This window comes from Microtus pennsylvanicus, chromosome 7, assembly GCF_037038515.1.
Source record: "Microtus pennsylvanicus isolate mMicPen1 chromosome 7, mMicPen1.hap1, whole genome shotgun sequence".
Classification (NCBI taxonomy): Eukaryota; Metazoa; Chordata; class Mammalia; order Rodentia; family Cricetidae; genus Microtus; species Microtus pennsylvanicus.
The window spans coordinates 32,799,974-32,822,448 of NC_134585.1; the positions used below are offsets into that span (position 1 = coordinate 32,799,974).

Here is a 22,475-nt window from a genome sequence, read left to right on the forward strand (position 1 = left end):
CTTCAGTGCTTTTCACAGTTGATTGATATTTTGATTTTATAATTAGTAATGTTGAGAACACTGGTTTGCATAAACACATAGTACAAAATGGCATAAGGAAGCTTAGGGCCATCTCAGAAATTGTTGGAAATTCTTTCCTAATCCCCAGCCAAAATATCATTTAATGATTTTTTTTCAATGAAATTCAAGTCATCAACTTAAGCAGCAATTTTTTGCTGTTTTGAGACAGCAGGGCTAACTTGATACTCACTGTGCAGACCAGGCCAGTCTCGAACTCAAACCTCAAAGATATCTGCCTGCTTCAGCCTCTGCCTCCTGAGTGTTGGGTTTAAAGGCCACCGTGACAGGCTCAGGTAGCAAGTTTTATTTATTTATTTATTTTTTTGGATTTTTTCGAGACAGGGTTTCTCCGTAGCTTTTGGTTCCTGTCCTGGAACTAGCTCTTGTAGACCAAGCTGGCCTCGAACTTACAGAGATCCGCCTGCCTCTGCCTCCCAAGTGCTGGGATTAAAGGCGTGCGCCACGACCGCCCGGCAGGTAGCAAGTTTTAAAATCAAACACTTGAACACAATATAAACCAAAGACATACTAATGTAATGTTTGCAAGCCGAGGAACAGCAGTAGGGAAATATTAAATGCTGTTGTTTTCCATAATTAAAACATCATGTTTCTATGAGAGCAGACAACTTTGTACGTTGTACCCTGCCAGCCGAGCATACAGTAGACTCAAGTCTGAACTGAGGTGTTGCGGGCATTGTGTGAGTGATAGTGGGCACAGGTGATGTGTGCTCAGAACCAAGGCTGCAGTGAACCCCATGTGTAAAAGGGGCAGGTGCTGTCACAAACACTTCAGGTTCCCCGCATGCTTGATTTTGAATTCATGTTTGGTCTTCATGTGTGCAAAAGCCCCTTGCTATTACCAGAGTGTCACGGTCCCAATATTCAGTTACATGACCCCATAGAGAGCTGTAGCTCATGGAAGGAGGGTGCCAATTGTAGAGAAAAGCAGCATCCTCGCTGTCTCCCCATTAAAACAAGGCATCCCCTACGTATAGCATTTGAGAAAGCTATGGAGACTCTCCAGATGTGACTCCTTTTTGAAGTCCATATACTGAGCACGGACCCAACTCCGGACGCCAGGATTCCATGTATAACCACGTGTAAACCACACCGGTCTGATTGCTAACACAGGGAGGGATGGAATGGGAAAAAAAAACAAAAACAAAAACAAAAACAAAACAGCCTGGCAATATTGCGCTTGATTTCTTGGAAACTGATTAGCGCATGAAAGACCTTCTGCCAAACACTCACCATCAAAGAGATAAAAGGAAAAGATTCGCTTCCTGTGTGTAGTCTGCTTTTAGCTTGAATGTCACTTCCAGGAAGCCTTCCCTGCCCCGAGAATCTGATTAATGGCCTCCTGCTATCGCTGTCCAGCTCCTGAGCTTTGCCCAGAGTTTAATTACTTATCCAAGTCTCTCGCTAGTCTGTGAGACTCTGTGGGGAGGCACCAGCTGTCTCTGTAATCATAGGCCCTTGTGTGTGGGGGAGCGGGGGACAGGCGGATGACTCTGGGAGAGTGAACATTTTTGTAAAGAACAGCTATGGCTCAGCAGCTTTGTCAGGGACAGACTACGGCAGCAGCAACTCTCAACCTGTGGGTCGGGACCCCCTTTCCATAGGGGTCGCCTAACAGCAAGTTGTGAAGTAGCAACGAAAATAATTTTATGGTTGGGGGGTCCCTACACCGTGAGGGACTGTATTAAAGGGTCACAGCACTAGGAACGTTGAGAACCCTTGGATTATAGAATATTGAAGTTATAGGCTGAATTTCTTGGCTCCAATTTTACTGATAGTGTGAAGGCAAAAGGAGAAACCATGGAACTAGAAAAGTTATGAAAAAGCAGCGAGAGAGAGGGACAGTCACTATGAAGAGATTAGAAGAAAAAACAAGCCAGAAATTGATCAGACTCAGGATCAGACTAACTGCCTTTGATTGTTAATTCCACAGGTCGTGGTGGGGGTTCTTCTGTTGTGACTGATTTGTTTTGTTGAGACAGAGTCTCGCGTAGGTCAAGCTGGTCTCAAACTTGCTGTGTAACCGAAGCTGGCCTGAATTTGTAATCCTCCCGCCTCAACCTCCTGAGTGCTTGGATTATAGATATGGGCCACCATACCTTAGCAATTAAAGCGATCTTTCAAACCCAGTTAATCATTTTCCAAGAAGCAGAACCCAGGGTGGGTATTTGCTTTCCATCCTCTCCCTTCGTGTACTAGCAATCAAACTTTCGTTACTTATGAGTGGCTATTAAAGTAATGCCAAGCAGTTGGACCTAGCTGGAAAATTCAAGATTGTGAATGCTGCAAAACAGAGCTGACTCAATCATGGGTTCTAACTCACACCTAGGAGGCATATTCCTCACTATTCCCATGTCTTAGTTCAACTCACCGAAAGCCACACTTTCCTCTGAAATAATGTGACTAGTTTGAGACACATTTAATCATGGCAAATTCACCACTCTTTCTTAGAAAAACTGTTCTCCTTCTGCTAGAAGGGCAGCAAAGTATGAAAAAAGGTACACCTCCCCCTTTGGGCTTTTTATGGTTGTGCCATTAAAAGTACCCGCTGCCAAGCCTGACCTCCTGAGTCCAATGCCTAACTCCCAGCAACCCGGACTCCGCAACTAGCCCTCTGTCCTCTACATGAGTGCCATGCAGTACTCATGCACACGTGATGCACACGTGACCACACAAAATAAATGTACAAAACAATTAGAAAAGGTCCTCAAAGGGTGGACGTTGTCTTGTTTCTGTTGGCTTCTGATGTTTCTCCACTAACCAGAGTCCAGGGAGGTTGCCTGAATATATATAGTCTTCCTGAATGTACCACTCCGTAACCACAACACATCTATCCCGTTTCCCTTTCTCATCTGACACTTGTCTCTGCTTAGAAAATGTCTGAGGACACTTTCATTTCCTTCATTTACCAAGAAGGAAAAGAATAAGGACAGCGGAAATGTGTCTTAATATTCATCCGGTCATCATAAAGCTTGTCAATGCTGAAGATGCAAGTGGAGATACGGAGTGCTAGAAGGCTCTGGAATCAAGGAGATTCTGATCTAATCATTGTTAGTTGCCTAAATGACTATTCATATCTGCCAAATTCCCAAGGTTGGCTGTACATAAAGCAGGGATATCAGGAGAATGGCTGGTTGTGCGGCTCAGTCTTTTAGATGGTCCTACAAAACACTGCTTTCTTTCTTGTCAAATGGCAATCGTTTCTTCCTCTGCAGGAAGCGGTGGGCTGATCTGTTATTCAGAGCACTGGATAGCAAGACCTGGGTTGTCTATGCTTACAAAAGAATTTTAGTAATTCAACCCAGCCGTGTTTCAAACATTGCATCTGGTATGGGCTCCATCTTTCTTGCTTGTATCTACCATGAGGTCTCTTGCCGGGTGACTAAAGGGCAGTGCTTCTGTCATAGCAGATAGAGAATTTAGCTCCATTTCCCCCCAAGTAGAAAGCCAAGTTGCCACTGGGTATCATTTCCCTCAGGCTCCAGCTGTGTCCACAGTGATTCTGTGCACTTCCTCTAAACTCGTGTGGAGGCTGGGGAAGAGGGAGTCTCTTTCTGAATCTTTAAAACAGTTCAGAAACGATGGAGAGAAGAAATCTTGCTACAGAAGATTTGATAAGAAACTATAAATATAATAGCTAATTATCAATGACTGATTTTAAGACAAAAAGAGATTTTCTTCCTAAACAAAAATCCCTCCCTCTGACGTTGTCTAAAATATTAGAGTCCTCCATTTTTGAATTACTGTATTCCGATAAGAGTCTGTTTATTACCCCAGGGTTTGGCCAGAACAAGGTTGTCTCCTTGTTCTGTGGTCCTTTGATATCTTGTAAATGTTTGCAGGGTGGGTGGGAGGATTATGGAGACAGTAAGGATAACACATCCTTTATCTTATCTTAAGGATAACAAGGGCAAACACTTTAACCTTTGAGCTCGGACTTGAGAAATGGGAATTAACAGACTGTAATATGCAATTAAAGATCTTAACACTTACCCTGCTTGGTATAGGGTAAATATCTAAAAGATTATATGTAAAAGGTTAGTTAATTATTAGCGGTCCCAAAATGGACAGGCTACTCAGTCAAGCTTTCTATAGATGTTCATCTATTTGGGTTTGAGGCCAACCTTAAACTTTAAGAACTGGTGATAAGAGAGAAGGGAAGGCACCGCATAGTGGAAAAATCAGGGACATTAGCACTGAATAGCGTGTATTTAAATCCTAGTCATATTTCTTGTTTCTATTTGCTCCAGATGGTCCTCTCCGCAGCTCTGCCTCCTCCTGGGAAATGGGGATAGCGATGCTTTTCATTGGGGCTGACAGTGAGATGTTTGGAATGGTGGGCCCTAGAAACTGTGGTTGGATTAGAGCCAGCACCTGTCACCGAGCCTGGACCGCCAGGAGATGGAACCCAGAGCTAGGTGGAAAAGCCATGGTGGCCAGGTTGCGCGCCGAGGGCTCACTGGGGCCTTTTTTGGCTACTGGGGCTGCATGCACCCAGACCAGAAGGTGCAGGCCAGATGTGGCGGCCGCACTCCAGCCCGGGCCGCGACACTGATGCAGGGGAAAAGGGCTGGGGAGAAATATATAGGCTGCCCGATTGCGCCTCTAAGTGACAGGCCGGAGGGCCAATGGCAGCGGAAGCGGCTCGCTTGGGGCCGTGTTGGCCAATGGCTGGCGGGGACTGGGGCGGGGACTGGCGGGGGGCGGGCCCTGTCGAGGGCGGGGCGCGCGGCCGGCGGCGGCGGCGGCGGCGGCGGCGGAGGCGGCTCCAGCAGCGTCGCCGGCGGCCGCGGCAGAAGCGCCCTGGCTCGCGGCAGGTGAGGAGCGCGGGGCTCCGGGCTGGGGGTGGACAGGCAGGACGCGGCAGGGTCCGCGGAGGTCCCACCTGCTGGCAGCGGAGCCGGTGCGTCCCGAGGCCGGCGTCTGGTTGTGCACACGGGGCCTCCGAACGGGGCGCGGGCCGGGCGCCCTCAGCGCATCGTCTCCGCCGCAGCCGCCCCTCGGTTCCGCTCTCCCTCCGGGTGGCCGGCCTGGAGCGTCGTGCGGCGCCGGAGCTCTGGGACTTCAGAGGGGGGAAAGTGCAGTGGAGTGTGCGCGTGCAGCGGGGACAAGAGTTGCGGGCAGGACCCCACGGCTGGAGGACTGGAGGGCTGGAGGGCTGGTGGCGCCGCCGCCGTGGGGCAGGTAGGGCGGGGGCCGCTTGCCGGCGGGGGACGAAGATGTGCCTGAGGTACCAGAGAAGTGAGCCCCTGCCTCCTCCCAGGCCTGGGTTTCCTCCATCTCAAGGAAATGGCGAGTGGGACCCCTCTCCCCCCCGACCCCGTGCACCCCCAGGTGGGGTCTCGGAGCTCTCCAGGTGTGCCAGGTGCTATCTGGAAAGCATGGCGTTAAGTGTTGGCAGCTGTACGCTTCCCGCGCCCGCTTTTATTTCTCGAAGCCTTGCGATCCCGGGAGCACGTTCATGGCTTACAGTCGGAATTAGGAAATAGCAGTAGATACTATGCTATCTTCTTCGTGCCTGCCATCTATTTTGCTGTTGTGCTTTTGCTGCCCGACAAATTATTTGATTAAAGATAAAGAATGACACAGTTGTTCACTTGAATCCAAAAAAAAAAAATCTAAATTTAGAATCAAGTAACACGCGCTTTGTGGTTCAGGCTCCTTTCTCTTCCAAATGCTTAAAGAATAGTTTTACTAACAGGTTATGGTGACATAGGTTCCTTTAACCCCTAACTGTAAGCCCTGAGATATACTAGACGATGGCATTATGTAAGCTCTACAAAAGAAATATTTATGCCCTGAAAGTGGAAAAGGCATGAGTTTTTCATAATTGTGGTTTATAAAGTTGTGCAGGCTTACGTCATGGTGTTCATTGATCCGGGGTGTCATGAATCGTGTCATTTATTCTTTCAAGCACCCCTGTTTTGTCTGTGGGATGCTGATTAAGGAATATGCCAAATGTTAAGCAAAGTGTTCTCATCCATGGAACATATGGGATATTTCAGAGAATACTTTAAAAAGTTAATTCTTACATTACTGTTTTCCCCCCTCTTTTTAAGATGAAAGATTGTTAAATCTTGGAATAAAACATTTCTTGTTCTGAGGTCTGGAGTTGAAAGTTGCACTTGTCTTTGGGAGGATGAAGGAATGGCGAGTAGTAACTGTAGCCATTACCTTTTTGTTTAAAGATCAAGCTGTGTGAAGTGATTGGGACAGTGCTAAGGTGATGGTGATATTTAGGTGTTCACATATGTGGCTGCTAATGCAAATGTAGGTCACCTGTGTCTTAATGAGCCCGCTGCACAGCTGCCTGGGGTGTTTTAAGGGCTCCAGGCTTGTTCTGTTTGCTCCCCCCTGGAGATTTCATTCACTTGTGCCTCATGGTGAAAGTGAAGCTTAGTTTGGGAACCCTGATTTAAAATGTATAGCTGCATTCCTGTGGAGTAGAACACTCTTTTTTTTTTTTTTGTGAGATGTCAGAACGTATTAGTAAAATTCATTCTGAGTATCATTTCCCAACGAGAGTTTACTAACTTCTTAGGTCCATTATTTATTTAATAGTCCATGTGCTTTTTAGGTGTTATGGGTGGTCTATCTATAGTATACTTTGGCGTTAGAATTCATTTTGTCTACCTGCTTTTATGCATTTATATAGGCTTCATTTGTATTTAACAAAAACTTTTTTTGGGGGGGGGATCGGGTGGATTTTTTCGAGACAAGGTTTCCCTATGTAACCTTGACTGTCCTGGAACGCACTCTCTAGACCAGCCTGGCCTCAAACTCAGAGTGGCCTATCTCTGCCTCTTGAATGCTGGAATTAAAGGTGTGTGCCACTACCACCTGGCTTAATAAAATCTTTTAAACTATCATTTTTGATTTTGCATGTCTCTGTTTCATGAGTTATGTTATGTCAGCTGAATATTTTTTAATTATGAGATTTTTTTCTAGAACAAAATCCTTTCAGAAGCAAAATATGGCTACATTATATATGTACAGAAAATGAAAAACATGTTTGTATAATGTCATACCAGACTTAAAATTACAAGTTATACACTTTACTGAGAAACTGCCCTGTTTTTATAATCAGAAGTCATTATTGAATGCATTATTGAATGCTTTATTGAGTTAATAGATTAGGTACTTTGTGAAATTTAAATTTATTGGATTTTTTTTTCCCCATGAGGATTTTGATTGCAAGCAATCGGCATGGGTATAGTTGTGATAAAGTTAGGTTAACCATGGGATCATTTGGCTTTAGGAAGGGTAACTTGGAGAACCTCTTTGGAACACCCCGTGCTCCGGCACTCACAGGAAGCGATGCAGTGGAATGCGGTATATCTAGAATGTTATGTGGAAATTAGAGCTACTGGCCAGAGAGACTAACAGGCTTGCTTTGTTGGGGACTCAGGAGTGAGGGATTAGCCAAAGGCTACAGGAAGTGGGAAACTTGTTTAAAGTTGCATGTTTGGACTGCGAAATTTTCTGTGCATTTTGCAATTTATACTGTCACAGATTTGTGCTACCTATAGAGCAGAAAACTTTTTTTTTTAAATCTGCATTTTCTGTTGAATCAAGTTAACACTCAGAAAGCTCTCCCGTTCCATTTGAGCTGTAGAGTATCCTGGAGACTCCCTACCCTGCTGTGGTGTAAATGCTCAGTCTGTAGGACAGAAAGTGGCAGATAACTTGAATTTAGCTGGACCGTGGTGGTTAATCCCAACACTCGGGATGCAGAGGCAGGCAGATCTCTGAGTTTGAGGCCAACCTGGTCTACAGCGTGAGTTCCAGGACAGCCAGAGCTTTACACGGAGAAACCCTGTCTCGAAAAACAAAAAAACAAAAGAGAACTTGAACTTAGAAGTTATTCAAAATGGGGTTTCTTTCCTTGTGGGAAAATAGGGTTTGTACTGCTTGCCCCGTGAGGACTTAGTGAAGGTTTAAGCCACGTAATGGGCCCAGAATGAAGGAAGAAGCCAGTGAATTCCAGCGGCTATCATCACCATCAATCTTTGTCATTATCCCTGTGGTCTTTCTTGCCTAGTAGAGATTTCCAGTGATTTGTTGTGCTGAGAAATAGCTGAGGTGGTAGTTGGTGAATTGCCTGCAAATGGCTGCTTTAATCATGCATGCCCTTCCACTGAGAGGTTTGTCTCTTGGGTTCCTGTGTTGTTTTGGGGGGTGCATTTACTTACCCCCTGCAAGGGTCATTTAGTGTATCACCAAGAACATCTTGTGATGCTGCCCCATGGATGCCACTAGAAATCAGCGTACATCTCAGAGGGCCTGACATGCCCCTAGGGGATGAGGCTGGTTATGCGTAGAGTGGACAGCACAGTGGCTGGCTGCATTTGTTGGCTTGTTTTTCTTTTTGATACAGTTGATACTTGTTGAAAACTTATTTTGTGCTGGGCATTATGCTTAAGTATGTTTAACAACCTCACTTCTTTTCAGTTCTTCAGAAATTTAGTTAGATAAGTCACGATCTTCCCAATTTCCCAAGAGAGAGGAACGTGCTGGGATGGGCCATTGCTGAGAGAGTGTGGGCTGGACTGCTACCTCTTCTGCATTCATAAATATTTCCAGCTTTCTCTTTAAAACATAAGATGAGGATATGCACTCAGGAGGCAGAGGCAGATGGATCTCTGAGTTCAAGGCTGGTTGGTCCACAAAACGAGATCCAGGATAGACAGAGCTGTTACACAGAGAAACCCTGTCTTGGTAAAGCCACCCCCTCCCCCAAAAAAGAGATGAGGATAAATAGCATTGATAACTGCAGACTTTTTGTGATTTGTGCGATATGGGGGAGTCAGGACTGGTTGCTTTATTTCGTGGATGAAGAGAGTCACCCTGCGTGTGTGGGGGTGGGGTGGGGGGCATGTAAGTAATGTCAGCTGGATTGGGAATTCAGGTCATTTGACTTTTCTAATCATTATAGTTGTACCTTCTCCTGTTTTATTTATTTTTTTAAATCATTGCTTATTATTGTGCAGCAGAATAACAATGGGGATGAAGCTCGAGGCTCAGTTGTTAAAGAAGTCTCTTCGGGAATCTCTGGACCCTATAACTTCTCCCTTTCAATCTAAATATATATATTTTCATGGACAGAACCAGCCAGGACTGAATAAAGTTTGAAACCTTTTTCCTTGGAATTCTTGGAATTTTCCTTACAATTGTGCTATAAGAAATGAATAGTTTTTATATGGGGTGCTCTCCACACATCCACTGTGGCCTTGAAAAAGTCTGCTGCTTCTGCTGAATTATTATTAATGGAGAAACCTCCGCTTTGTGTTATTTAGCAAGTTTTCCTTTCTCTACCTGACAGGAAGAAGAAGAAAAAGAAGCCCTCAGCCTGCGAAGACAATCCGGACGAGCTTTGCCCACTGCGTTGCTGCCGACGACACCTCTGCCCCGCATCTGAAATGCGACTCGTCCATCAGTTGCTGCTTTTGCACTAACACCAGGCGTTCTGGATTCTGTTGACTTGTGGCTGAGGAGAGGCTGGTCTGGCTGTTGTCCCGAGCGTATGAACCGGTGTGATGGTGAAATGAGATGAGGCTCCGAAATGGAACTGTGGCCACGGTGTTAGCGTTTGTCACCTCGTTCCTTACTCTGTCCTGGTATACCACATGGCAAAATGGGAAAGGTAAGGAGGAGGTCGTCTCTGGGACGGTCCATGGGGCGCAGAGTGCTCTGTGCTAATCTGGTGAGCGAGTGGAAACGCTTCAGCGAAGTAGCCTAAACCTTCACGTTGCGTTCTTTCTTCTGGTGGCTTCTTTCGACACAACAGTGAAACAGTATTGGACAGAGAGAGAGCAGGCTTCCTCACTCCAGTTAGTTTGTTTTCGGTGTCTTAGAACCACACTTTGGAAAGCCAAGTTGAATAACAGACATTTTTGCCTTTTAAAAACGACTTGTAGCCGGGCGGTGGTGGCGCACGCCTTTAATCCCAGCACTCGGGAGGCAGAGGCAGGCGGATCTCTGTGAGTTCGAGACCAGCCTGGTCTACAAGAGCTAGTTCCAGGACAGGCACCAAAGCTACAGAGAAACCCTGTCTCTAAAAAACCAAAAAAAAAAAAAAAAAAAAACAAAACAAAAAACGACTTGTACCAAATGTTTGATATGCGTTGATATTTTGGGTATTGTATAAAACACTTATAAGGGCATGATCAAGGCCTTCAAGAAACATGCATACTAGTTAAGATGCTGATTTAGTGCAGTGTAGTTAATACATGCCTTGACAGATTGCTCCTTTGGTGAAAGAAGGCAACGAGGAGACATTCTGATTGGAATAGTAAGAGTCTCATAGATGATAATTGTGTTTAGACTCTAGAAGTGCTATCTGTATTTTAGAATTATGTCATGGGGTGGCAATTGTTGTTTGCTTTTTTTTTTTCCTCTCTGACATTGATTTAAGAGATTTTGATGGTAGGAAGATCAGAAGTGTTGGAGCTAGTGCTTATTTATTGTTAGAACCCTCCCGCCTTTATCACTTGGGATATTTGAAGCTGCTGTTGTAGAACTTTCTGGCCTGTGAAGACAATTGAAAAGATTGTTTTATGACTAATTTTTTTTCCTGTTGCACATTTGTATCTATAGACCCGTGTTAGTGGTACATAGCCCTCTGGGCATATACACATTAAAACACATTTGACTTGTAGTTATGTGCATGTGTTTGTATGCAGTAAGTAGATGGACATGAGAAGCACATGCTTTATGCATGGGTGAGTCTAACATTCTTTCCTATTTTTTTCTGAGTTGGGTTCTAATTTAGGGGGCACTGGGGAAATATAGGAAAAATTTTGCTAAAGGCAAGTACTTTCTAGGTTTCAGCTTAAAATTAAAAAAAATTACATTTTCTTAGTTATTTCTTTCGTACGTGTGTCACCTGGGTGTAATTTGATGTCAGAGACAGCTTTCGGAGGCTGGCTCACTCCTCCTGCCTTGGGTTCCGGGTATTGAACTCAGGTCATTAGGTTTGAGGGCAGGCACCCTCATGCCCCGAGCCGGCTCTCTGGCATTGTTTCTGTTTTTGATTGCACCTAATGAGAGGACTTAATTAGGAAGACTCTTGAGTCAAAGTGATGATTGTTCTTGACATAAATAAAACAAATGACTCTCTGTTAAGAAAATTCACTGTAACAAAAGTACTTAGTGTTGTTTTTTTTTTTTTCTTATCAGGAAAGTTACCTATTCAGAGTTTGAGTAATACAGAAACTCAGCTCTTCCCACTGTGTCTTGTCTTAGAATCGCTCTGCTTTGGATATCATTTCTTAGGTATTAGCAGCATCATTAGTTTTCTTTCTTAAAGCTCCATCAATTATAATGTATGATGATGTGATTATCTTTAGCATGGAGAGAGGAGCTGGAAAGGTAGCGGTGCCTTCCCCGTGCAGGGTTGTGCACAGTCGGCTCTCTTGGCTGTTGCTCTCTGCAGTTTTCCCCATGTTGTTTTTCTGCTCTGTGTGTTGTTCAGGTGCAGGGGTTAGCCCAGGCCTTCTGTTGGCTTGTGTAAAATCCCCTGTGCCGATTGCTATCGTTTATGTAACCACTCTTAACTGTTGAGTATTGGATTCTTTCTAGAGAGTTCTGACAGTGAGACAGCCTGGATTTTCCAGGGCAGACCCGGTTCCACATATTCCATCTTGTGTTTTGAAAGGGATTTCTAATATCTTTAACACTGCTGGACCTACGGTAGCTTATTTTTTCTGTCTCTCCTTACATATACCTGTATGTATGGTTCCTTCCGTATTCTTGTCCTGTGCCCGGTGCTCTGTTACAAGCCGTGAGAATGAGGAGAGTCCCCATGGCTTTGTAGGAGGACTGGCAGGAAAGTGAACGTCAACAAATACGGAATTGTCAGAGGAGATAGAGGCAATAATGGTGCCTGTCCTGTTCCATGTATATTAGTCACTCAGTCCTCATAATCAGGAACAGTACTGCCTCCTTTCTGTAGCTGGAGAAATCGAAGCAGAGGGCTTGAGACACTTGTCAAGGCCATGCGTTCATTCTGTAGTTGACTTGTGGTTGGGGCTTATGTCCATAGCTATTAGGTCCGCTCCCCGGAACAGTGGAGGCAGAGGCCAGGCCAGGCAGTGACCATGTCAGGTGCAGGGCTGAATTCTGAAATAGAGCATGTGCGCTTTGTAATTAGGAGAAGCTTGTTTTTGACCGGCACACGGTTCTGAGGCTGGCTCGAGGTGCCACTGGAAAACACCGTGTACAGCTCCTTAGGGGGTGCTAGTTTGGTATGAACTGCATTCACTACTTGGAGAATCAGAGCTAGCTAGCTCATGAAACAAGCATAGTGAGGAAGCTGTGATTCAGGGCAGAGAGCCAGTTCATCAGGGCATACTGGATTCCCACATAAAAATGAGAGAGAATTCCAGGTACCTGGAGTGGTCAGGCTGGGAAAGTTGTAGGCGGGTTTGGGAGAATGGGACCAGAACAATTCAGTGTGTCACGTGCCGGTGTGAGTAGGATGCTATTGAGCTTTCTGCATGGTCAGACACAGTACAGAAACAGGAATACCAAGTAAGCATCATGGATCTCTGCATGGGGGTGATTCTGTGTCCACGTGCCTGACTCAGGGCCACATGCAACGTCTCTAAAACACATTGTCTGCTCAAGTGATTCTTGCTTCAGCAAGAATGTGTATGGAAAAATTTAAAACAGCCTTATTGGGTTATAGTTTACCTACTAAACAGTTCATCCATTTGCAGATAATTCACTTTTTAAGGGGAGAGGGTGTCTACACTCCGACACTTATATCCGTTACCCTGCTGGGGTGGAGTGCTGAGTGATGGAGGATTTGCCCAATATGCATGAGGCCGTGGGTTCGAGTTCTGTACCCTTTAGCTATCACAGTACCTCTTTTCCCTGTGCTAGGCTGTCACTGATCTACTTTCTGTCTACAGATATCCCTGATCAGAGCTTCTACATACTGGAATTGTGTAATGTGTGGTCATTTGTGACTGTTGTCTTTCTGTTAGCATGCGTTCACGGTCTAGCTGTGATGTGACTAAGATCAACCCTTCATTTCTTTCTTCAGATGAATGGTGTCTGTGTACCTATGTGTATAGGTGCATGTGTAGGGCATATTTTGATGTCTGTATCTTCAGCTATTAATGTCCACATTTTTAAAAATTTTTTATTTATGTGTCTGTGTATATGTGCTCATGGTGCATGTGACTGTCGGGGCTGGGAGAGGACACTGGCTCCTTGGAAGCTGGAGTTACTCACATGTGTGCTAGGAATGTAATTCTGATTCTCTGGATGTGCAACAATACTCTTAACAGTCCTTTTTACCTTATTTTTTGAGTCAGGGTCCTTAACTAAACCTGTTTGGCTTGATCGGCTGGCCAGCAAGTCTCAGGGATCCACCTGTCTCTTTACCTCCAATGTTTTAGGCAATGTTACCATGCCTGGCTTTTATGTGGGCTTTGGGGATCCAAACTCAGGTCCCCAGGATCACAGAGCAAGCCCTTTACCCACTGAGCCACCTTATCAGTCTCTAATGGTGTCTCTTTATATGGATGCACCAAATTTGTGTTTTCCCATTGATGGATGTTGGGTTTTCTGTATCTTCTGTTTCTTGGTGATAAAGCTGTAAGCACCCATGAACTTTTGTGTTTTTCTTTCTTTTGGGGATCTGTTGAAAAGCAGAATTGCTGGGATTTCTGGGTCATGTGGTGACTCCATTCACTCATTTAAGGAATGTCAGCTGTCAAAGTGGCCGAGTCTGTATACATCTTTTTTGTTTGTTTTTTGTTTTTCGAGATAGGGTTTCTCTGTGTAGCCCTGGCTGTCCTAGAACTTGCTCTGTAGACCAGGCTGACTTCAGACTCAGAAATCTACCTGCCACTGCCTCTCAAGTGCTGGGATTAAGGCCTGGCTACCATTATACGTTGTTATTTCATTGTTTTATTGTCTGGTATGTCTTTGAAGCTACAATCTTCCTGAAAACAGCATGTGATAGATTTTTTTTCATTCATTTCAATCACTTTTTAATCTTTTTGTTGGTCCATTCATATCTAATGTTTATTGCTATGTAGTTAGATTTATTGTTTTTTTTTTGTCTTTCATATTTCATGTCTTCTTTTCCCTCTACTTTTCTCAAATTGTTTTTTCTCTGTGTAGCCCTGGCTCTGTGTTACCACTGCCTAGCTGTTAATAAAATTCAGATGTAGCATTTACAATTAATTTATGGTATTTTCAATTCTGAGATTCCATCTTACACCTGTAAGAATGGCCAAGATCAAAAACACTGATGACAGCTTATGCTGGAGAGGATGTGGGGTAAAGGGAACACTCCTGCATTGCTGGTGGGAGTGCAAGCTGGTACAAGTGCAGGCTGCTTTGGAATTCAGTTTGGTGATTTCTCAGAAAATTAGGAAGCAACCTACCTCAAGACCCAGTAATATACTTTTGGGATATATCCAAAGGATGCTCAATCGTGCCACAAGGACAATTGCTCAATTTATGTTCATAGCAGCATTGTTTGTCATAGCCAGAACCTGGAAACAACCTAAATGCCCCTTGACCGAAGAAAGAAAAACCAACCTACAATTCATAATCCCAGAGAACCTAGACAACAAAGAGGACCCTAAGAGAGGACATACATGGATCTAATCTACATGGGAAGTAGAAAAAGACAAGATCTCCTGAGAAAACTGGGGGCATGGGGACCATGGGAGAGGGTAGAAGGGGAGAGAGGAAGGAAATGAGGGGGAGTGGAGAAAAATTTATAGCTCGATAAAAACAATAAAAAGGAAAAAATGTTTTCACCATTTTGAGGTATTTTTAATGTTTTTTGTTTTGTTTTAGCATATCAAAGTCAGCTTTAGACTGAGTTATCTTAATTCTAATCCCATATAGCTGCTCAGATGGCTCAGTGGGTCCCTTGCCACTGCCTGATGGGCTGAATTTCATCCTGGAACCTGAATAGAGGTGCGAGGAGAGAACCAGCTCCACACAGTTGTTCTCTGAGTTCCACATACGTGCTCTTCCCTGTCCTGCACCACATGCACACACTGAAGATTAAATGCCACTCCTTGATACCTGTTTCCTTGTACGCTTTTTTCCTGGTGTTATTGTTATACATATTTACATTTATTAATGTTCCAAACTCAACAATGTGCTGTAATTACGATCTCACATCTGCCATTATATATTGTTGTTAATTATATTTTTACCATCTGTCATTACTTGCTTGGCCTGTGGAAGTTTTATTACCACTTACCTCTCTTGTGCCGTTGTTGGCAATTATTCATGCATTTCCCAATCTTATAGACTCGGCAATACATTATGTCTATTATTTTTATATACTTACATTAAAATCAGTTAATAAAAAAGAAAAAATAGATTTATAGTGTCTGCTGTCGTTGGATAATCACTGGTGTTCCTTGTGGGTTGTTTAAGTTAAGCTTTTGAGGTCACTTTTGTCAGATTGAAGGATGTCCTTTGCGGTTTCTTGTAAGTTGGGATGGCTAGCAGTGGATTCTGTTTTTGTTTATTTTGGAGTACTTTTATTTGACTTTCATTTTTAAATTATACATATATATTTTAAATTAAGAAATCTGTGTGTATGTCTATGTGTAGGTGTGTATCCTCAAGTGTGAGTGCCCACAGAGACCGGAAGAGGGTATCAGATCCCCTGGAACTGGAGTTTATGGATGGTTGTGAGCAGCCTGACCTGGGTGCTGGGAACTGAATTTAAGTTCATTGCAAGAGTAAGCGCACTTCATTTATTTTTTATTTTGTGTGTATGAATGTTTGCATGTGCACCGTGTGCTTGCCTGAGGCCAGAAGAGAGGGCATCAGAGCCTCTGCAATTGGGTTATAGACATTTGTGAGTTGCCATGTTGGTATTGGGAACCAAAAGTCTGTCCTCTGCAAGAGCAGCAAATGCTCTTAATCACTGAGCCATCTCTCCAGCCCCTGGCTTTTTGTGGTGTTTTTTTTGAATGCCTTCTGTCTCTGTTATTCCTGCGAGGAAGCTGACTATGGATCTTATTGGAGCTCCTCATTTGTGATAACGTCATTTTCTCTAGATGCTCCCTAGGTGGTTTTTGTTGTTGTTGTTTAACTTTCTATCATTTTCATATGGTATGAATTTGGAGTTTGTGTTTCTTTGAACCCCCTGGATACGTAGGTTGTTTTCCAATAATTTTAGTAGGTATTCAGCCTTGATTTTTCTTCCTTTGTTCTCCTCCCCTCCTCATGTACCCATTACATGTACCAGTGTGACATTTGAGATTCCCCTTTCTTAGTTCTGTTCATTGTTGTTTAGCTTACGCCACCTGTGTTGATCTAGCTTCAGTTTTGCTAATTCTTTATTCTGCTAGCTCATATCTACTGTTGTTTTGGGCTTCTCTATAGAAACTGCATATGTAGTAGGTGTACATATTTGTGCATTCCGCCATCCCAAAACTCTGTAGTGAATTTTTTCTCTTTTATTTTACATATGAGCTGTGCTAGTCAGTCTCTGAGAAAATTTTTCTGTCACTGAGAAAATGCCTGAGAAAGTGAACTTGTAATAATTCATGGTTTCAGAGTTTGGGGTTCATGGACATTTTGGTCCTGTTGCCGTAAGGCCCATGGTGTTGGAACTGTATGTCATCATGGTGGCGAATGCGAAGACAGGAGTGTGGTGCTGCCTACTGATAGTCCCAGCCTTAGAGAAGCAGAAGCAGGAGGATCCTTATGAGTTCAAGGCCAGACTGCCCCACTCACCCAGACTATCTCAAAAAATCAAAGCAAGCAAACAGAACTCCTAAGTCCCCCTTACAAACAAAGACAGGAAGGGCATTGACTGAGCTTCCTCTCTCGACCCTACCTCTTAAAGAGCTCACCAGTTCCCAGTGGTGCCACATGCAGGGGACAAGGTTTTACTGTGTAAACCTTTTGGGGATATTTAAGGTCTAAACTGTAGCCTAGGCAGATTTATTATAAGAACCGGCTTCTGGGATAAAGACAGGAAGTCCCATGAGACACCTTCAAGTCATCAGATCAGACAACTGGTGATATAATTTTGTCAGAGTCCAAATACCCAAGCGTAAAGTGAGCTGAAGGTATGTATGCTCCTATCCCTGCCCGGGTCCAAGGGCCCAAGAACAAGGATCAGAATCCAGAGGCAGAATGTTCCTGCTTAGAAAGAAGCAGATTTGCTCACTTCTCCACCCAAAGAGACGTGTCCGACCACATTGGTCATGATGCTCACCTCTGCTCAGTCTACCAGTTCACATGCTGATCTCCTAGAAACAGAGGAACACACCAGGCGTGATGTTTTCTCAACTTGCTGGGCATTGCTTAACCCTGCCAAGTTGTCACATAGAATGGTCCAACATAAGGTGCTCCCGTGATTTTTTTTAAACTTCTTTTGTACTTTTTACTTCTGGTTTTGGTCTTAAATTTCTCTCTATTGGGATTTGATATCTACCACAATGTTGCCTTGGTTCTTTGTTTTTGCGGCTGTAATCTGAGATAAGGTCTCACTTTGTAGCTCTGACTGACCTGGACCTCCCCATGTAGATAAACCACACTAGAACTCAAGCTCCTGCTGCTCCTGCCTCCTTAGCGTTGGGATCACAGGTGTTCTCAGGATTGTTACACTTTTATGTGCATGGGTGTTTTGGCTGCATGTCTAGTCTGTGCACCACATGCTTCTCTGAAGTCTTGCAGGCCAGAAAGAGTGTTGGATTTCCTGGAGCAGCAGTTACAGATGGTTGTGAGCTGCCATGTGGGTGCTGGGAATCAAAGCTAGGTCCTCTGGAAGAGCAGCCAGTGCCCCTAACGGCTGAGCCGTCTCTCCAGTCCCCTTTATTTCTTTAAGTCGGAGCAAACCCTGCAGCCTATCATCTGGTTACACTCATAGGCAGTCCCGTTACTTTTTTCAGATGTGTGGGCCTTTCCTGTTTCTTTGCATGCCTCGCTTTTTTTCTTTTTACTTATTTTTTGATGGCTGCTAGACATTTAGATGAACGTATTTTAGCAGATTTGGGTACTGGTTTTCCTACCTTCAGGGAGCTGCTGACTTGATGGCAGGCCTCCGTTATTAAGGTTTTGCCCCCTCCTGTAGGGCCACATCTCCTGTTGCTCCCCTGGGAGGCACCTCTGTAGCTCTGCCCATGTCACCCTGCCCTGCATTGTTTCTCTAGGGTCCTCGTCCCTGCTGCTGGCTGATTGCTTTATTGTTTATAGCAGCACCCTGGAGAATACATCCAGCTCTGGACTAAACAAATTGTGGTTCCTCTGATAAAAGTACTATCTGAGGGCAGTGTTGGCTATTTGGCCTTGAGAGATCGCCTGGCTGCCAGCTGCTTCAGTTATCTCTTGCAGACCCCCATCAGGCCTAGGAGAAGGCATTCAGCCTCTTAGAGACAGATGTTAGGGTACACGTTGTGAGCACCAAAGCTATCCCACTTATTTGTAGGCAAAAACAAAGGGTTTTTTGTTTGTTTGTTTGTTTAAGGCTTAATTTATGTGTATGTGTGCACATGTCTGTGTATAAGTGTGTCTGTGGAGGACAGAAGAGAATGTCAGATCCTCTGGAGCTGGAGTTACAGGCAGATGTGAGTTGCCCAGTATTGTCACTAGGAACCAAACTTGCATCTTCTGTAAGAGTGGCAAGTGATCTGAACCTCAGCCATCTTTCTAGCCCCTCAAAATTTTATCCTGTGTGTCTGTCTGCATGTTTATGTATGTGCAGAGGTGTGTGTGTTGTGTGTATGTGTGCAGGTCAGAGGCCAACATCAGGCATTGTACCTTGGAAACTGGTCTTTTTTTTTTCTTTTGAGACCGTCTATGTGGCTTGGAGCTTGCGTGGTGGGCTGGAGACCCCAGGTATCCTCCTGCCTCTGCATTCCCAGTGTGTTTCTGGAGATTTGAACTCTGGTACTTGTGTTCCCGAGACAAGTGCTTTACTGACTGACCTATCTCCCCAGCCCCTCGATTTTTCTTTTTCTTTATAGAGTAAAGAAAGCCGAGTAGGATAAAGGGAAAAACTAAAGGCAAGCCTGAGATTTGTAGTGCATCATTGATCGGCTTCTGTATGCTGGGCCCTGTCAGGATCTGGGACTAGTTGGTGAGGAGCATGTCAGACAAGAATTCCCACTCAGCTTACAAGGCAGGGGTGGGGGAGGGGAAATGCAGTAGAGAAAGTAAGTTAAACAATAAGCAACTTGCTCTCCAACGTTTTTTTTAAGCACAAAATGATTTTATATTTATAATAAATTTATAAAACCTAGTCCAGAGAGTCCCTTTATACTCTTTCCCCAGTGTCACCCGCCATTATCAACAACTTAGAGGGCACATTTTGAACGTTTTATTTAGCACGTGTATGTACGGTGCACATGTGAAGGTCAGGGGCAGCTTGCTGGAGTCAGTGCTCTCCTTCCTGCACGTGGGTTCTGGGAATTGAACTCAGGGTGATAGATAGGTTTGTTAACACATGTCTTTACCCAGAGCGCAGTTTTCTAAACCATAAAATTAACTCCGACACTGGACGCTTAGGCATAGATTGGGGCAATTGAAGACTGTGTCTTTCTTTGCCCTTGTCTGAGAACTTTTCCTGATTAGGCAGAGGAAATAAAGTTTTGACCAGACTCTCACATGACTTAGTGCATTGTGTCAATACAAGGCTTTCTCTCCTCTGGTAACAAGTCTTTGGACATTTTACTTGGAAATTGCTGGAGTTTTCTCATGGTTCTTTTCAGAAGGAGCTGTGTCTTGTGTGCTGCCCCACCCCCTCCCTCCCTCTCTCTCTCTCTCTCTCTCTCTCTCTCTCTCTCTCTCTCTCTTTCTCTCTTTCTCTCTCCCCCTCTTTGGTTTTTGAGACAGGGTTTCTCTGTGTTACAGTCCCAGCTGTCCTGGCACTCGCTTTGTAAAGCAGGCTGGCCTTGGAGTCACAGAGATCCTCCTGCCTCTGCTTTGCGAATGCTGGGATTAGAGGCGTGCGCCACTACACCAGTTTCATTTCTTAATGAAGTTTGTATTTAGCCTTCCTGCCTGGCTTTCCCATGTCTGCAGAATGCTGTCTGTCTGCTCTTACACCGGGTGATGGGAAGACAAATAGGAGGAAAATACGGACTCTAGCTTGTGGGTACACACAGCTCCTTCTGATGAACCTGGAAAGGTGTCTTACTAGTCATGACCTCTGAGTTATTCTGAGTAGAGATAGAAATAAGAGGGAAGGCTTACTCCCATACAGAGTTGCTGGACTGAACCAGTGCGTCCACATGGCAGAAGACTGGCAACAAGTCTGGTCCAGCGTGGCGGAGGCCCGGCTACACAACCACACAAAGAAGAGTTGGGAGTAGGAAGTTACCTGGGCAGACAGATCGAAGGGGCTAGGGAGCGGGTGTGATGGCGGTGTAGCGTGTAGCGGGAGGTCTCCTGGCCCTTGGAGGAGTTTGTGACAGGAGGTGTCATTATCTTATGTGGTCTACGTTTTACTTCCTGTGAAATGTTCTGTCTTTTGATTCGGAGCTGTGTCTGTCTCCCATACACATACAGACAAGGGACTATGCTAATGTGGCACTTTTCTATGAATAGGAATGTGTCTTCTTTTTTATACATAAAGATACAACTCATTGTTTTGTCCCGCAGTCAGAACAAACATAAATACACCAAATCCTACCATCCTAGTTATATTTAAACTTACTCAAAGCTGTCAGTGTTATATGGGCGTCATTCTTTTTTAAATTTTGCATATGCCTGTGTGTCTGTGTGGGTATATACACATGAGTTCAGGAGCCCCCCCCCAAAAAAAAACAATAGAGGGTGTGGCAGCTAGACTTATTGGTGGCTGTGAGCTGCCATTGGGTGCTAGAAACCAAAGCTGGGCCCTTTGCAAGACTAGTAGATGAGCTTTTAACTTCTGAGCTATATTGCAGGCTGCCTGAATTTTCTGTGTGAGCCCACCCTGGCCTTGGGCTTATGTTGATCTTGTGTCTTAGCCTCCTGGGCGCTAGAATTACAGGCTCAAGCCACCACACACAGCCTTTTTTCCCTTTTTTTTTTTTTTTAAATTTTATGTACATTGGTGTTTTGCCCGAATGTATGTCTCTATGTAATGTGTGACTCCTGTCCTGAAACAGGAGTCACAGACAGTTGTGAGCTGCCATGTAGGTGCTGGGAATTGGATCCGGGTCTTCTGGAAGAGCAGCAAATACTCTTAACTGCTGAGCCATCTCTCCAGCCTCTTCTTTTGTTTCTTAACTTTCCTAAGGTTTGACTAGGACTATTTTTTTTTTAATACCGTTTGGAGGATAATAGGCATGAGACCACCATGCCCCACCCAACAGGGTTGAGGAGTCACTGAGGGCGCTTTTTTCTTTTTTTTTTGGAGGCAGAAATACATTTACTACCCCTCTAGGGTAATTCTTACCAAGATTATCTATCGGAGTGGGTCATACTGTCATATTTGGTGCTTAAAAGTTCTTGAAGATCTGAGTGTTAAAGGCTTGACACTGTTGAGGGGTAGTGGACATTTTAAGAGCTAGAGTCTAGTGAGAGGCATTGAGGGCATGCTCCAAAGAAGAATGTAAGACCCTGGCCAGTTTCTCTTTCCCACACCTTGAATTTCTGTCCAGGAGGTGAATGAGAGGTTTTTCCAACATTACTTTGTACGCCTCAGACCTGTTGTCATGGACCCAGGAACCTCAAAACAAACCTTTCCATTTGATACGTTAATTATCTCAGGTACTTGTAGAAGAGGTAGTGATTTGAAAGAAAATGGTCCCAAAGGGAGTGGCACTATTAGGAGGTGTGGCTTTGTTGGAGGAAGTGTGTCACTGTCGGTGGGCTTTGTTTGAGGTCTCTTTTGCCCAAGCTTCCCTCAGTGTGACACAGTCAGTTGACTTCCTGTTGCCTGTAACATGTAGCACTCTCAGCTCCAGCACCACGTCTGCCTGCATGCCTACCTGCTCCACATCATGATGATAATGGACTGCACCTCTGAAATGGTAAGCTAACTCCGCAATGAAATGTTTTCTTACAAGAGTTGCCTTGGTTGTGGTGTCTCTTCACAGCAGTAAAAGCCCTGAGACAGAAGCTGACATCAGTCCTTTTTGTCTTACCAGTCATCTGCATCCTTGGTATACACTGCACATAAACAAGTTTTAGTTCTTTCCATGCTGCTTTTGTGTTTTTAATCCCCTTGGATATAGGCTTCTCCTTCTCTTCCCTCTACTATCTTGACCTAGTATACAGACACTGCAAACTTAGCTGTTGTGTGATGTTTTGTTCTTTTGGCTTTTGGGGGGCCCACCACCCAGCTCCCAAATAAATCACAGAGGCTTATTCTTAGTTATGAATGCCCAGCTTTAGCTTGGCTTGTTTCTTGCCAGCTTTTCTTAACTATTAACCTGACTACCTTTTGCCTCTGGGCTTTTATCTTT

At 44.4% G+C, this 22,475-nt stretch overlaps 1 protein-coding gene across 2 annotated transcripts in view; it reads left to right on the forward strand.

Annotated features, from left to right (window-relative positions):
• The first annotated feature begins 4,825 nt into the window (after positions 1-4,825).
• Mgat4a (alpha-1,3-mannosyl-glycoprotein 4-beta-N-acetylglucosaminyltransferase A) overlaps positions 4,826-22,475 on the forward strand; it is an 86,913-nt gene continuing 69,263 nt past the window's right edge. Inside the window, exons 1-2 of one of the 2 annotated variants that reach the window (XM_075980413.1) lie at positions 4,826-4,895; positions 9,401-9,721. In XM_075980413.1, the coding sequence (XP_075836528.1) occupies positions 9,628-9,721 (94 nt within the window). In that variant the 5' untranslated portion in view covers positions 4,826-4,895; positions 9,401-9,627. The remainder of the gene's footprint in view (positions 4,896-9,400; positions 9,722-22,475) is intronic. The other variant, XM_075980412.1, reaches the window with a different exon arrangement.